Raw genomic sequence first — 13710 nt, 5'->3', positions numbered from 1 at the left:
CGACAGGCGGAGAGCGAACGCTGGGGGACACGTGAAAGGAGAATCAGGAGGAAGGGAAGGGCGCGGCGAAGGAGGGGAAGTGTCGCTGGGTCGCAGGAACTCTTGGCATCCCCATTGCGCTCGAGAGTCCTCAGCCCAACGTCGCCACAGGCCACGTGCTTGTTCCCGGCATATCGGGCGCCGCTCTCTCTTTCTCTTCTGTGCATACCTACGCCGTTTCTTGTTCGGCGCCGCGGCCGTCTGTCGCTTCGCCGGCTCGACGGGGCCAAGTTCTCTTCGATTTCCGTCGTCCTCTCTTGGGGGCAGATACAGATTTTTCGCTGTCGAATGTATCAGGGCCTGATTTATCTCTCTCGTATCCTGTTTAACTGTGCATCTCCTCAACGCATCCGCGTTGACAGCCTCTCTAGGGTCTCGCCTTTTCTCCGTATCGCTTGTCTTCGTTTCTCTGCTCCCGTCTTCGGTCCGCAGTTGCCGGCGCTTTTGAAGTTTCGCTTGGCTCGTCGTTCTCTCTGGACTCGCTGTCTCTCTCCTTTACACGCAATTCTCAGCTCTTCGTTCGGAGCTGCGCCCAGTCGCTCTCTGTTGGGGACTCCTCGCTGTGCTCGCCTCGCTTCGCCGTCGTTCGGCCTCCTGGGAGTCTGCTGTCCCGTCTCTCTTCGGCTGCTTGTCCATTCTGCTTCGCGTCTGGGGGTGTTCCCCTGTCTTGTCTTTTCTCCGATTGGGTCTGCTGGACGTTGCGAGGGGTCCTTCGCCTCGGCGTCGTTCTTTCTCCGAGTCTTCACTCTTCGTCTCTTCGGGGTTGCTACTCTCGAACTCCCCGGCCGCACACGCGCGCCGCTCGCCCCCTGCCTGTCCGCGTCTCGCGCTGGAGCCCTTCCGCTAAGTAGGCCCTTTTTTTCTTTTCCAGGGCGCATCTGCCTCGGGTGCCTCGAGGGTTCTTCCGCGGTTCGCTCGGGGTCTCTTCTTCTTGATGCCGCACGCATGCGCGCCGGCTTTTCCCTGAGGAAAGCCGCGACGATGTTATCCTCCGCCTCTGCAGGCTCAGCGCCTTCCCCCGACGACTCTTCTTCCTCTGCGAGTGCGTTTTCGAGCGCCGCTTCCTCGGGCGGCGGCGGTGTGGAGCCGGCGAACCGGCCTCTCAACGGAGGTGAACGGCGCGGAGAGCGCCAGCAGCCTCAGGTGGCGCCGCGCGCAGGCAGCTGTGGAGGCGTGGAGCCCTCAGCCAAGCTCACAGTCCGCGCCGAGCGGTTCAGGGCTCTCCTCGGCAGACCGAACGTGGATCTTAGTGAGTCGATCGGATCTCGCGGTTGTGCCTCACAGCGCTTTGTTTCCAGACGGGGGGGGAGAAGGGGGGAATGGGAAATATGGCGGGGGTGTCTGTCGAGGCGCGAGGCACGGGTCGCTGCACACACGCGCAGGTTAGAGTTGCCTGCTTCCGAAAGAAATCTCTGGTTTTTTTTAGGGTTTTAGAGTGCTTTTTATTTCTGGAGGTGTGCCGCAAGTCTGTTGGTCGCCTGCCACCGTTGAGGGCCTTTTTTTCATGTTTCCTTTCTTTTCCCTATTTTCTCCTCTTTTTCTCCTCTTGTTCTCCAGATGAGTTGAAGCAGCTGCTGTGGAGCGGCGTGCCCACGTGCTGCGCGCCGTGGATTCGGAGCGACTCATGGCGGCTTCTCCTCGTAAGTCCTTTCCTCGCGCGCGGACCGGAGTCGCGCCTGGCTCGTGCAGAGGGGGGCGCCGTCGTCTAGAGGACTCGCGTCCCTGCACTGGCACGTTTCGGCGCTCGTCTGTGAGCAGAACTCTCCTCTGTCGCTGACGGGCGCGCGAAGCTACATGCGGCGACGCGTGGCTCCTCTGCATTAGCTCTGCTGCGTCTCGGCTGTGTGTGCGCGCGTCTCTCAGGGGTATCTTCCGGTTTCTCGCGAGCGCGTCCCACACGGTAGGTCTCGCTCGAACGAAGGGCGCGTCAGTCGCAGAGTTCTCATAGCCCGTCTATCGCCAGGGGGAGGGGCGGGGAGGGAGGGGGGGGGGGGGCATGCCTTTCGAGCATTGGCTGCTTCCAGGAAGCCCGGGTGCATCGAGGGCCGTGGTGAGAGGGTCGCCCGCCCTTCGCGCGTGTGTAGCCTTGTGGCTGCTTCCGCTCTCCGTCTGCTGTGGCGGAGTTCTCACGTCTTTCGAGGCGGCACATATGCGCGATGACTTCTGCCTGCGCGCGTCTTTAGATGGAAGAATATGCGTACACGGAGGGAGGCACTTCTCGCCTGCCGGCTGGGCACCTCAGCTGCGCCTACGCGCCGTTTTCTTTCGCTGTCGGATCATCGCCCCTGCTGGATCGAGTCCGGCTGCGTCACGCTGTCAAACAGTGACGTGCTGAAGTCGACTTGCCGAACTGGTGTGTGTGCGCAGTCCTCGCGAAGAAACGAAGCGAATATAAGGAGCTTCTCGAGGTACGACGTGCGCTGACGTATCCGTCCACGTGCGCCGCGCCGCTGGCCCAGGCGCAGGCTGGTCGGTATGCATGTACCTCCACGTGCACATGCATACATATTCACTCACTCAGTCGTCTGTGGAGAAATGCTAAGCGAGAGGTGCAGGTCTCGAGAATGTGTGCGTGCTTCGTGGGATCTCCCACGCAGTGCGGCGAGGCGGATTGCGCGCGGCTAGCGGTGTCTCTCTCCGTGCGGGTCGGGTGTAGATGCGCCTGCGATTGCCTGGCGAGGGTAGGAAGCGACGTCTGCGGGTTCGATTCGTGCCGCGTTTGAAGCAGAGGGCGAGTTCTTGTTGCGCACTGCCTTGCTCAGCACTACTACCAGAAAAAGACGCTCTCGAGCGACGAAGGCAAGCTCATCCGGCAGCTCCGAGTCGACCTGCCTCGCACGCACTCCGGTCTGCGTTTCTTCAGCCACGCGCGCATTCAGAGGTGAGATTTGTCTTCTCGATGTTCAGACGCGCGGGTGGCTGCCCCTCGAATTCGCCTTCCGGCCGCCGCCTCCGGAGAAGTCACAGCATTTTGGCCAAAAACCCGCGCGTGCCTTTCCTTCCAGATACGCCGTCGAGCGTCGCTGCTGGGATGCTGCGACGCGGAGCTGTGCAAACCTTCCGACATGGCACGAACTTCTGCTACTCCCGTGGTGGTCTGCCTTCCTTTCTGTCTTTCGTTCTCTCTCTCTTTGTCGCCGTGCAGTGAAGCTGACAGGTGCCGGAGGTCCTTTGCGAAGTTTTCCGTGTTTGTTCAGTCTACCTCGCCAGGGCGTGGGTTTCTCTGTCCCTGAGGGAAGGACGAAGCAGGTGTCGTGCGGCGCCACGGAGCTCAGGGCACGCGCCGCTTGCTTCGGTGTCTTCCGGCATCGAAGACTCGTGCACCAAAAGTGCTGTTTCTGTGTCTGCAGCTGCATGGAGCGAGCCCTTTTCCTGTGGGCTGTTAAAAATCCGGCGAGCGGCTACGTTCAGGTGAGTCTCATTTCTCCTCGTTTTCCACAGTTCGCTGCTTCCTGCGGCTGCTTTTTTCTGGGGCCTCGACCGGCGATGCGGCCCCGCTCCTCAACCAGCTCTTGACTCAACATGAGCTCGACTCCCTCCTTCTCGCGCCTTTAGTCGCTCGCTCGACGTCTCTGTCTCCTCCGCCGCCTTTATTGCTTCTACCAGCTTCTTCTTCAGCCTCTCGCTGCCTGTGGTGTCCCCCTGTCCCCTGCGAAGTCATCCTCCGCGTGTTCTTCGTGCTGCTTCCGTGTCCATCCACTTGTTCCTCGCCCCATGTTTTCTCTCTTTTTGCCTCGCTCTCTTTTCTCACGACTTTCTCTCTCTGCGGTGTTGCGCGTGGCTTCGCCCTCGGTCGCGTCTTGCAGGGCATCAACGACCTGATCACGCCTTTTCTCTCTGTTTTCTTGGAAAGTAGTATAGGTATGCCAGAGGGCGCAAGAAGTGCCTCATACCGCGCGACCGCGGATCTCGCAGCTCAGTCAGGCGAGCAGAGTCGTATGTATGCATGCACTCGCTAAGAAAACGATTCGAAAATTCCGCGAAACGCAAAAACCTGCGTCTCGAGACGATGTCTGCGCACACCTGGCGTGCATGGCTATGAACGCTTCTGCATGCATGTATCTATTTATCTTTCTATCTATCCATATATATATATATATATACCTAAACCCTAAACCCTAATATATATATATATATATATATATATATATATATATATATATTCCTTTTTTTTGTGAAGTGAGCATGCACGCTCAACTCCGTCCGCATGCAGCTCGGCACAGGGTCGATGGAGTGAATTCAGTATTCTCTGCTGGGGATCACGTAGAGAACGACGGCTCCACTTTCCTAAGTTGGAATTTCGTGAAGCGCGAATCGCACACTTTGGGCTCCGTTGCGCTGCCTTGTCGTTCCCGTGTGACTATTCGCTTTTTTCTTTGCGCCTGCGTACCAGCGCCTCAGGGTATGTACGCATCACCTGCGACAGCCGCTTCCACTGTTTGTTGTGTCAGGCCGCGATCCAGAGACAGTCTCAATCGATCACGTAAGGCCGTCGCAGCCGCGCTGCTGTACCTCTTCGGGTTGATTCGGGGGTCTGCACTCGTCGTTCTCTCATACCTGCGCGTGCTCAGGGCGGGGCAAATTCGAAGCAGCACGCACAGCTCTGCCATGCACGAATGTCTATCTGCATATTTGTATCTTGTTAGCGTGCTAATGTGTAAACATATTTTTTAGTGTCATGTGTGGGCGCGCTGGGCGTATATATTTCGTACGTGTCATGTATTGGGGTTAGGCCGCTTGCTTTCGCGTGAGCAGATAGACAGCAGATACGTGCGCCTCGCACAGACGGATGTCTGCGCCAAGCAAAGACGGAAGACGGCTCACATAGATGCATTGTGTGCTCCGAATGCATCGGAAAACTGGCCTCCGGAGTGATGCTTTTTCTCTCCCTTTACACACGCCCAGATATAGTTGTCATATATATATATATATATATATATATATATATATATATATATATATATATATATGCGCGTACTGTGTACATTTTCCGTTTCAGCAATCATCGCATGCATCTGTGTATATTTGTGTATGCCTGTGTCTCATGCATGCATCGAGGTGGGAGCTTCGAGCGCCCCTACCGCGAGGGTCTGAGACTCGCGTACGATTACTTATATATACGCATAAATGTGTATACATCTGTATAGCTGCAATTGATTGTGTGCATACGCGGGCCTCCGCGAGCGTGTCCGTGTGAATCTCTGTCGAGTTCTGCAACTTTTTTTGTTGCTTTGACCGGCCGTGGAACTGCGAGTTTTCGTGCTGTCCAGATTCCAGCCGAGATCTTGGACGAAGTGGAGGCGGACTCTTTCTGGTGTCTCTCAAAGCTTCTCGCGCACATTCAGGTATGCCTTTGTTCCTTGCCTCAGAATCCTCAGTTAACTGGTTTGAAACATCTTTCCCGGCGCTGCGGGGCAGTGAAAGAAATCCGTGTTCTCTCGATCGAGAGCCATGCATTCGGTTTCAAATGTCTACAGCAGTCTGTATGTCTCTCTCCCATTCAGTGGCCGTGTGTGGTTCCATGTATGTATGTAGAGAGAGATACATGCATAGGTCACAGAGGCAGCCATATGTGTTTGCATTCATATATATACATGTACATATGTTAGCACGTGGCTGCAGTAGAATTGTCGCGCGTGGACGCTGCGCGTCTTGCAGTCGGCGTCAACTTTGAAAGCGACGCCGAGGGGTGATTCTCACGCTCACGCCAAGTCAACAGAAAGCCCATACGTGCGTGAAGACTAACGCACATGTATGTATTTACATCTACATGCATATTTGCATGTTAGTTTCGGCACAGTGGCAGTGTCTCAGCCTAGACGTGCATGTGGAGTGGTGCGCAGTTTCGTCGCGTTGATGACGGTGAGGCGCGGCGCGCACGAGACTTCGATGTGTGCCGGAGAACACGTCTCTGTGACGTAGATCCGACTTGCGTTATTTTCTCATTTTTTCGATTGCAGGACCACTTCACCTTTGGCCAGCCTGGTATCCAGCGCTCGGTGCTGAAGCTTGCAGACATTGTGCGGCGGGTCGACGGTAGGTCGCCTCCGTGGAAGCGCTAAAAATTCCTCTTGCCATCCTTTTTTGCGCACGCGTGTCTGCGACTGCATATGGGGCGTGGACGTGTCGGTCTGTAGTCGTAGAACCACCCAATTTCGCGAATCTCTGCGCATCCGCGTAGCCCTGCGTGCGCATATCTCCACACAGCCTTCTGCAGGCATGGACGCTCTAGGCATTCAGTGTGGATCGTGTAGGAGGCTCTGCGGGAACGTGAGCACGCGTCCCCGTGCTCTAAGGCATGTAGTTTTGCCGCCTTTCTACAACGAAGTGAATGGGTGTCCTTCTCCGTGGCTATCATAAAGCCCCAGTTTCGCATCTCTCTCTGTATATGTATGTATATGCATACATATGTATCAGCGTGTGGAGAAGAATACGTCGTCAATCTTGGGTGAGCTTTTTGGTCTTTGGTGTGCTGCGGCTGGTTCGTAGTGCCGTGGCCACATGCAGGAGCCCTGCTTGTAGTTTTTGATCTTTTCGCGTGTGCGCCTGCTGCCTGCAGAGCCGCTGTTTCAGCACTTGACTTCGCAGGGCGTCGACTTTTTGCAAATGTCATTTCGCTGGATGAACTGTCTCCTCATGAGGTTCGTGCTCCACCTCCTCGGCCGCAGAGCTCAGGCCGGGGACTCCCAGCACCTACTTTGGAAAAAATTGAGGTCGTGTGTGACCGCTGGAGGAGTGAGATACGGGACTTCCACGCCCCTGGAGCCTTTGAAGTTTCTCATCTAGGCGAGAGAACTCGGGGTGTGCTGCCGTGCGGATGCGAGGCCGCTCATTTTGACATGTACTTGTTGAACGAAGTTCCTGTTGAGCTAGCACGTCTTCTAGATGTTTGAGGGCGCGCCCGGTCTGGCGGGATTCGCGGACGCCCGGTCGCAAGGCTTGCTGGAAGCCGCGGAGTTGGAGTTCAGTGTCGGGGATCGTGCAATGTGACGGATCCTCTTGCCGGTGCCTTCTAGCGGGTCGCCTGTTGGCAGCTACTTTTTGAAAGCTGATCTATTGAATCTCGTGCGTTTTTTATTATTTGCGTAAGAGCTTCCTACGATTTAAACGAAAATTGAGTCAGTTTTCATACATTAAGAAGCTCGAGGTTTCTGGCGTCGCTCTCGGCTGCCTTCTCAGAGAGTTCCCGCTACGCTGCGTGATTCGGCTTTGGGATACATACATCGCGGAGCAAGCGGAAGGCTTCAGCACCTTCCACGTCTACGTGTGCGTCGGTAAGGCGCCTCGGGTGGAAAAACAGCACGCGCCGACGCCATGGCCTGGCGGCAGACGACCTGCTTATACATACATACACATATATACATATACATACATATATATATGCATAGGTGTATTTGCTTGGTTGTGAGCATCGGTGTTCGGATGTACGACGTGAGCAGATATACGTGTGTTGCGAGGGTTGCATCTAGGACTCGTGCAGTCTCTCAGCGACCCGTGATGGTCTGCAGGCGTAGAAATGCGCGGAGATCTCGCTTGTTGTTAGTCGGCCCTGTGTGAAGGCGAGGGTTGGGTGCTTTTTTCCGGGTTGCCTACGCGGACTATCAGGCGTCGTTTGCCTTCTTTTGTGCGCAGTGTTTCTCGTTTTCTGGTCGTCTCGGCTGAAGGAAATGAACTTCCAACAGGTACACAGGTCCAAGGTATACACGACCGCTACGGCTGTATATCTACGCGCGGGGTCATGCTTGCCAGATTCGAGAGTTTAGGTTGCCTCGGTTCGCGCGAGCAGGCTCCCCCATGATCGTGAGCTACTAGCAGGCGTGACATACGCAGCAACAGCACTCGTGTGAGACATGTGCTGCCAGAAACTTGAATGGGAACTGCACCCTTCTGCTGCGTTGCTTCAGCTGATGATTTTTATCCAGAACTTCCCGACTGCAGAGTGGACGGAACAAGAGATCGAAACGCTCCTCGCGGAAGCGTAAGTGCAGGAATGATCACGGGGGCAATGGCCTTCGTGTTTTTTTTTTTTTTCCGTCTTGCTGGTAAAAGTGAACGCGTGCGCAAAAGAGCTCCGCTGCTGCGTCTGCGGCTCTAGGGAGCAGCATCTCCTCGAGCTCGGTGCCAGAAAAACACCTTCAAGAAACCGTAGCATCGCGGATATATATTGCACACGTGTGTGTGCGTGTGTGTGTCGGCGTGTCAGTCTGCACATGAGCATCTATACAGACAAAGCTAGGAAGATAAGTAGTTAGGTCGGTAAATGGATGCAAGTATATCGAAAAGAGATTGTAGATAGGTACGTTCATGTAGCTAACTGGGCAGGTAGATCTAAGTATGCAGTTAAACGTGTATCGCGCTACGGGCGCCCGAGTCATGATGCTTTTCCGGCGTAGTATGTCTTCTTGGCGGAAGGCGGCAAATTTCCGATGAAATGCCGCGTGTAGGTTTGACTGCGAGGCGACGGGCTCTGTCCGCGACAGGGGATGCAAAGATCGCTGCCCCCCTTTCCGCTGCGTGCCCTGCCTCGTCGGTGCAGATTCGTTCTGAAGTCGCTTTTTCACTCCGCGCCGAAGCACCTAGGCAGCTAAGCTAGCTCGAAGGGCCCTGGACAAATCCTCCAGGGTTCCAGCTCGTGCTTGGCTCAAGTGGCAAGTTGTGCTAGGAATACGCAGGCACTGCCTGTCCACGTGCACACATGCAGATGTATGTGTTTAAACGAACCAAAGAATGGGAATACGGGCGTGGACTCCTTCACGTCTTAAGGCATCTCTACTCGAAGAGCCATTGTGCGCCCTCTCCCCCTACCGGCACCCCGTCTGCCTCTGTGGTCATACGGCGGTGCATGCCCCGTGAGTAAGCCGTTGTTTTTTCCAAGAGGCCCGTTCCTCTTTCCCCTCGGTTGTCTGTGGCTTCTATGGGGGAAACGTCGGCGTTGAAACTACAATGCGTCCTTATTCACCCTCACTCTTGTCGTTTTTCTTATTCGCAAAGCCACTTGCCACAGGGTCGTTTCGCCTGTATTCCCTGCCTGAACGGGGCCCTTTGAAGCACTTCTCTGCTCGAAAGGCAGTGATCTAGCGTGGTGTATCGAGGGTGCATGCGCAGGCATCCAGGAGGGAGCAGCGAGACACGTCGAGAATTACAAGCACGCACATATGTTTAGATGTATGTATGCGGGAATGCCGCACATCCACGAGTGAACGGGCCCTTTCGGGAAACTTGCTCGGCGGAAAATCTGAGCCTGTCTTGTTCCGCGGATTCTCCTTTCACTTCCTCTCGCCCGATAGCTGCCTGGTCTGGAGTTTCCAGTGCGCAGAGCTCATGGAGTCTGCGGTGAGAGGGAGGCCCGCACGGTCTACGCGCGCCACACGAGCCGCAGCGCTGTCGTTTCCTCTGCACGTTCCTTGTCTCACGCAAACAAGTCGCGTCTCACTGTTCCTAATACGTTCAGAACTGAGGCACTCCATGCGTGTCGTTTACGAGCGAGCAAGTTTCTTGCAAACACTTGCCTGCTTTAGGTGACCCGCGCGAGTTTCCACGCCTCGGTTCCCCTGGTACGCTTACTCAATGTTGACGGATCGGACAGCAGCGTTCTAGGATCAGCACTTCTTTAGTTTTTCAAACGCGGCATTGTTGCGGAGGGACACGGAAGGCTGATACCGAGCGCAGCCGGCTGCAACCATCGAGAGCGCGTGCTCCCGCTGATCTTGTCGCCGCCGGCGAGGAACTGTGCGTGTTCGCACAGGAGAATGCATGTGCTCCACGGACCGCGCCAACGAGAAAGTAGGGCGGCGGTCAACGCAGCTCTTGCCCCTTTGCCACGCCCACCAAGTCCCTGGACATGGAGCACGTGCTGGCGTGGGACCGGGCGGCGCACTCTGTATCTCACTCGCGCATCCTGTCTGAGTGTATGGTGTATAGATCTCGCCCACTACTACGCGGCTGCGTAGCTGTCTGCTGCACACCATTATCCACCGTGAGCCTTTTGAAGCGGCTCGCCTCTGTTCGTCGTCGCCCGGCGCAAGGGGCACAGGCCCAGCGGCGACGCGTAAAGCGCCCGCAGACGCCGAGGTTCTATTTGAGCGCGTACGCCGCATCGTGCCAGCATTGCGCTTTACTGTTACGAAAAAGCGGTGCTGTTTCGCCGTGACCGTTGCCAGTCAAGTCTGCAAGCCCGACGGGGAAAGGGTGTTCGGCGACCGCGGAGGCTCCTCCGTGAGCCGGCCGAAGTCGGATTGACGTTCGACATTTCTGAAGCCTGAGCCTGACCACTATAGGTGTTTGCACTGTAGGTGAAAAGCTACGGATTCGCGGCGTGCGCCTGTACGCAAACCCACCGTCTTTTTAAAAGTTTCGTCCGCCGTCCAACTAGCCACCATGTTTAGTGCAAAAAGCCGCGGTTCCTTTGACGCTGCATCTGCGTCTGAGCACTACAGAACTCTTTTCCAGGTAAGGGCAGTGGGGAATTCTTCTACATGTAACTTTTCTTGGCCAGAGCAGTTTTCAGATCTTCGCCCTGCCACGAAAGCTGCACCCTGGATGTCGGAACACTCAGTTACAAAACGAATCGCGCGTGTTTATTTTCGGAGACTGTCACCCTTCGAGAGCGTCCCCTCGGCCGTCGCACCCTTCCCCCGCCCGGACCCCTCCGGTCGCGATTTCACGACACGCTCGGGATGCGGCCGCGCGGCTGCCTCCGCGTCTTTCTCGATCGTCGCCGGATCACCGGGGCGTACTCGCGTCTGTGCGTCGTGCTTCCCACTTCACAGATCGTGCGGGTGGTGTCTCTTTCGGAGGCCCACAAGATAACCGTTGTGAGTTCTGGCGAGCACGATAATCAGGTGAGAAGATGCGCCTCCACATGCGTCCAGTGGAGGAGGAACCCGTTTTCAGAAGAGAAGGCGCTGCTGATCCACCATTGCCGCAGTCATCCTAGAGGAGGCCAAGCCAAACACAGGAATGGGACGAGCCGCCGTCGGCCGGCACTACAAGCAGCAAAGTCTGCTGTTGCCCTCCTCGTTGCGCTGGTGATGACCCTTCACACCTATCGTAGCTGCGTGAGGAGAGTGGAAAACGCTCGCGTTCGCCCCTCGGTCCAAGATGCCGTGCGCCTACGAACACTGGCAGGGAGCAATTACCCCACTGAAGGCAGTGTACGTTCACGCCGCTCAGGGGCCGGCGCGGCGGGCCTAACACAACCCGGCGAAAACGCGTGCGTGGAAGACGCAGTCCAAGTTCTCGAAGAGAGCAGTCGCCACAGCTCTGGAGGTCCCAGGGCTGTGGGCGATCGCCAGATGATCGACCAGATCGAATCTGACGCCTCCTCCCTCGCGACTCGGGAAGGCCTCGCGAAGGCCAGCGCTGTGGGATCAGGTTTTGTCTTGCTTGCTGCCGTAAATGCAGTTTACAAGCGGATGGACGCGGGCAGTGTACAAGCTTCCATCGGTGTCTCACGGATAACCCTGGCACCCTGTCTGGTTGCAAAGGCGATGCCTCTCTTGGCGCGCTGACGAGAACGGGTCGTTGCTCCTGTTCCAGCGCGTGAGGAACGCGCCGTTGCGTTGTACTCCCACCTACCCGGGACCGGGGCAACGGCCGCAGCTCGAAGGGGATGGTCCGTGGTAGATGGACACAGCCTGTTAACCGCCAGAAGGATCTTCCAAAGTCGTAAGAAGCGCCACCGGGAGAGAGAACGGTGCTCGCGGCCGCGTGAAGCCACTGCGTGCGGAACACGGTTGTGACAAATGATTCTCCGATTTGCTGGCGTTCACTGCTATCTGCACTTTGGGGCGCCAAGCTAAGGAAGGCCTCCTGTACGAGACAACCGCGGTGCGCAGCGAAACATTGAGAGAGACCCAGAAAAGACAGACCCGTCCCGGTTGGGGTGGCCTACACGCCCCCCCCTTCAACGATGCCGCCTACCAGTGGCTTGGCAAGCAGCGATGCTCTGCGCTTGCGTCCCCGCCTTCACCCTCTTTTTGGTTCACGGGTGCGCAGTGCGTGAGTTTTCACCAAGAGCCCGCGAACAATGGGTCTTCTATACGCGGAAGGCAACATTTTTGTGTGCTTAACGAAAGGCAGTGGAAGAGTGGCAGCAGCGCCTGGCCAGTTGACTTCTTCGTCAACCGTGTGTCTGTTAGGTACACAGCAGAAAATACGAGAGGCCCTAAACCCGAAGTTCGGTGTGGTCTAGATGAGGTCTGGATAGGATTTAGGGAAGGGTTACTGAGGCGATGTGCCATGGGCGCACGTACGGTCTGCCGGGAACGGGCCACAACGTTCGCTGAAATGCTCGAGTTTCCTCCGGCAAGGGAGCATCGACAGCTGCAAAATCCGTTTCGCCGCCCTGTGCACGGGGAGTCATCGCTCTTCAACGTTCCTGAATACGTCGTAGCCGACTGGAAAGAGAATATGGTTCGTTCAAGCAGGCAACCGTTGGACGCGCGCACGTTGCTGAGGAGGCGCGCAGCAACTGGGACAATACCAGGTCTCTGTATTACTTGCATGGCAGCTGCACGCTGCGCAACCGGTTGCCTCTAATTTTCATATGTGCGTGCATGATTTGGCCTCTTTTTTCTTCCCTGTTTTCTTTCTTATGCATCACTTCGGATTGCGTGGCATCATTCATGCAACCGCTAACGGCCCTGTCCACATATATACATGGCAAGCAAAACAGTCTCCCACGAACGGTAAAAATCTTGCACTCGTCCCCATATGCAGCCCGAAAACGAGTTTCTCAGAAGGCGTATCATTATAGGGCAGCCCCTGCAGGTGGTGGTACAGTGGCGACACAACCCAGAATTCTGAATGGCTGCCGATATGCAGCTCCGAGCGAATGCGTTCTCTCTCCGGTGAAGTGGGTTCTGTGTCGCCAGAGAGCGGAGAAGCCACGCCAAACCTGCTTTATTAATCATGTGCTGTCCAGGGAAGGCTGCAAGAGATGCACCACTGGCGTCGAATGTGTGGCTCTCAAGTACCAGTCCCTTCCAGAAAGCGCCTTGCTGCCGCTGTTGCACAGAGATCGTCAGCATCCGTCCACCACCGCCCAAGTAGTCGTAGCCCTCCTACTTTCCCTCTCAATTGCCTGGCAGCTCTTCAAGCACATGACGTAAACCCGTGCTATTCCTGAAGCAGCGAAGCACAAGTGCGTTCACCTTAAACCCCCTGAGCCATTCTATTTCCTAGTACCTTCGTGCCAACCCGTCGAGGCTTTACCGTCTTCCCACTGCATCTTCGTTAGAGAACGCGATTACAGCGAAATATGTGTGAGCGGTGGAAAGGAAAGTGAAGAAACTCTGGCGACCCGCGCCGCTGCTGGGTCCAGGAAATGGACTCTATGTTGAGATATCGCCCTCGGTGCAATCCTTCACTGCACGACTGGCGCCTTGTCCACGATTTATTCCAGGGGGCAAACAGACTCACTCACGAGAGGGACGCGAATAGCTCGTGAATGCATAAATCGCAGTGTAGCTACGAAGAGGGCTACGGTAAGTTCTTCCAACGGAACAGCCCAAGGGAGCGGGTGGGAGCGATGTGAACGAGGGAGGAACCGGCGAACGTGCAGGCCCACGGGGAAACTGAAGTAGATGGAGTGTGGGCAGATGCACGTGCTGCACGCGCGTTTCAAAGATGCCCTATCCTCGTTTCTCGAAAACTGGACAATCGACCACA

General features: G+C 56.1%; 1 protein-coding gene across 1 annotated transcript; it reads left to right on the top strand.

Annotated features, from left to right (window-relative positions):
* Nucleotides 1-984: 984 nt before the first annotated feature.
* On the top strand, nt 985-8021 carry BESB_068840 (TBC domain containing protein; the record flags this gene model as incomplete). The annotated part of the gene is made up of 14 exons (XM_029365277.1): nt 985-1288; nt 1597-1679; nt 1903-1939; nt 2407-2447; nt 2802-2920; nt 3390-3450; nt 3846-3900; nt 4491-4522; nt 5310-5384; nt 6000-6075; nt 6599-6680; nt 7219-7313; nt 7672-7721; nt 7944-8021. The coding sequence occupies 14 exons, from the start codon at nt 985-987 to the stop codon at nt 8019-8021; spliced, it is 1188 nt and encodes a 395-aa protein (XP_029218860.1).
* Nucleotides 8022-13710: the final 5689 nt, after the last annotated feature.

Source organism: Besnoitia besnoiti, chromosome VI (assembly GCF_002563875.1).
Source record: "Besnoitia besnoiti strain Bb-Ger1 chromosome VI, whole genome shotgun sequence".
NCBI lineage: Eukaryota > Apicomplexa > Conoidasida > Eucoccidiorida > Sarcocystidae > Besnoitia > Besnoitia besnoiti.
Note: the sequence above shows the minus strand (reverse complement) of the source record. Positions and strands in the feature narration are given on the sequence as shown.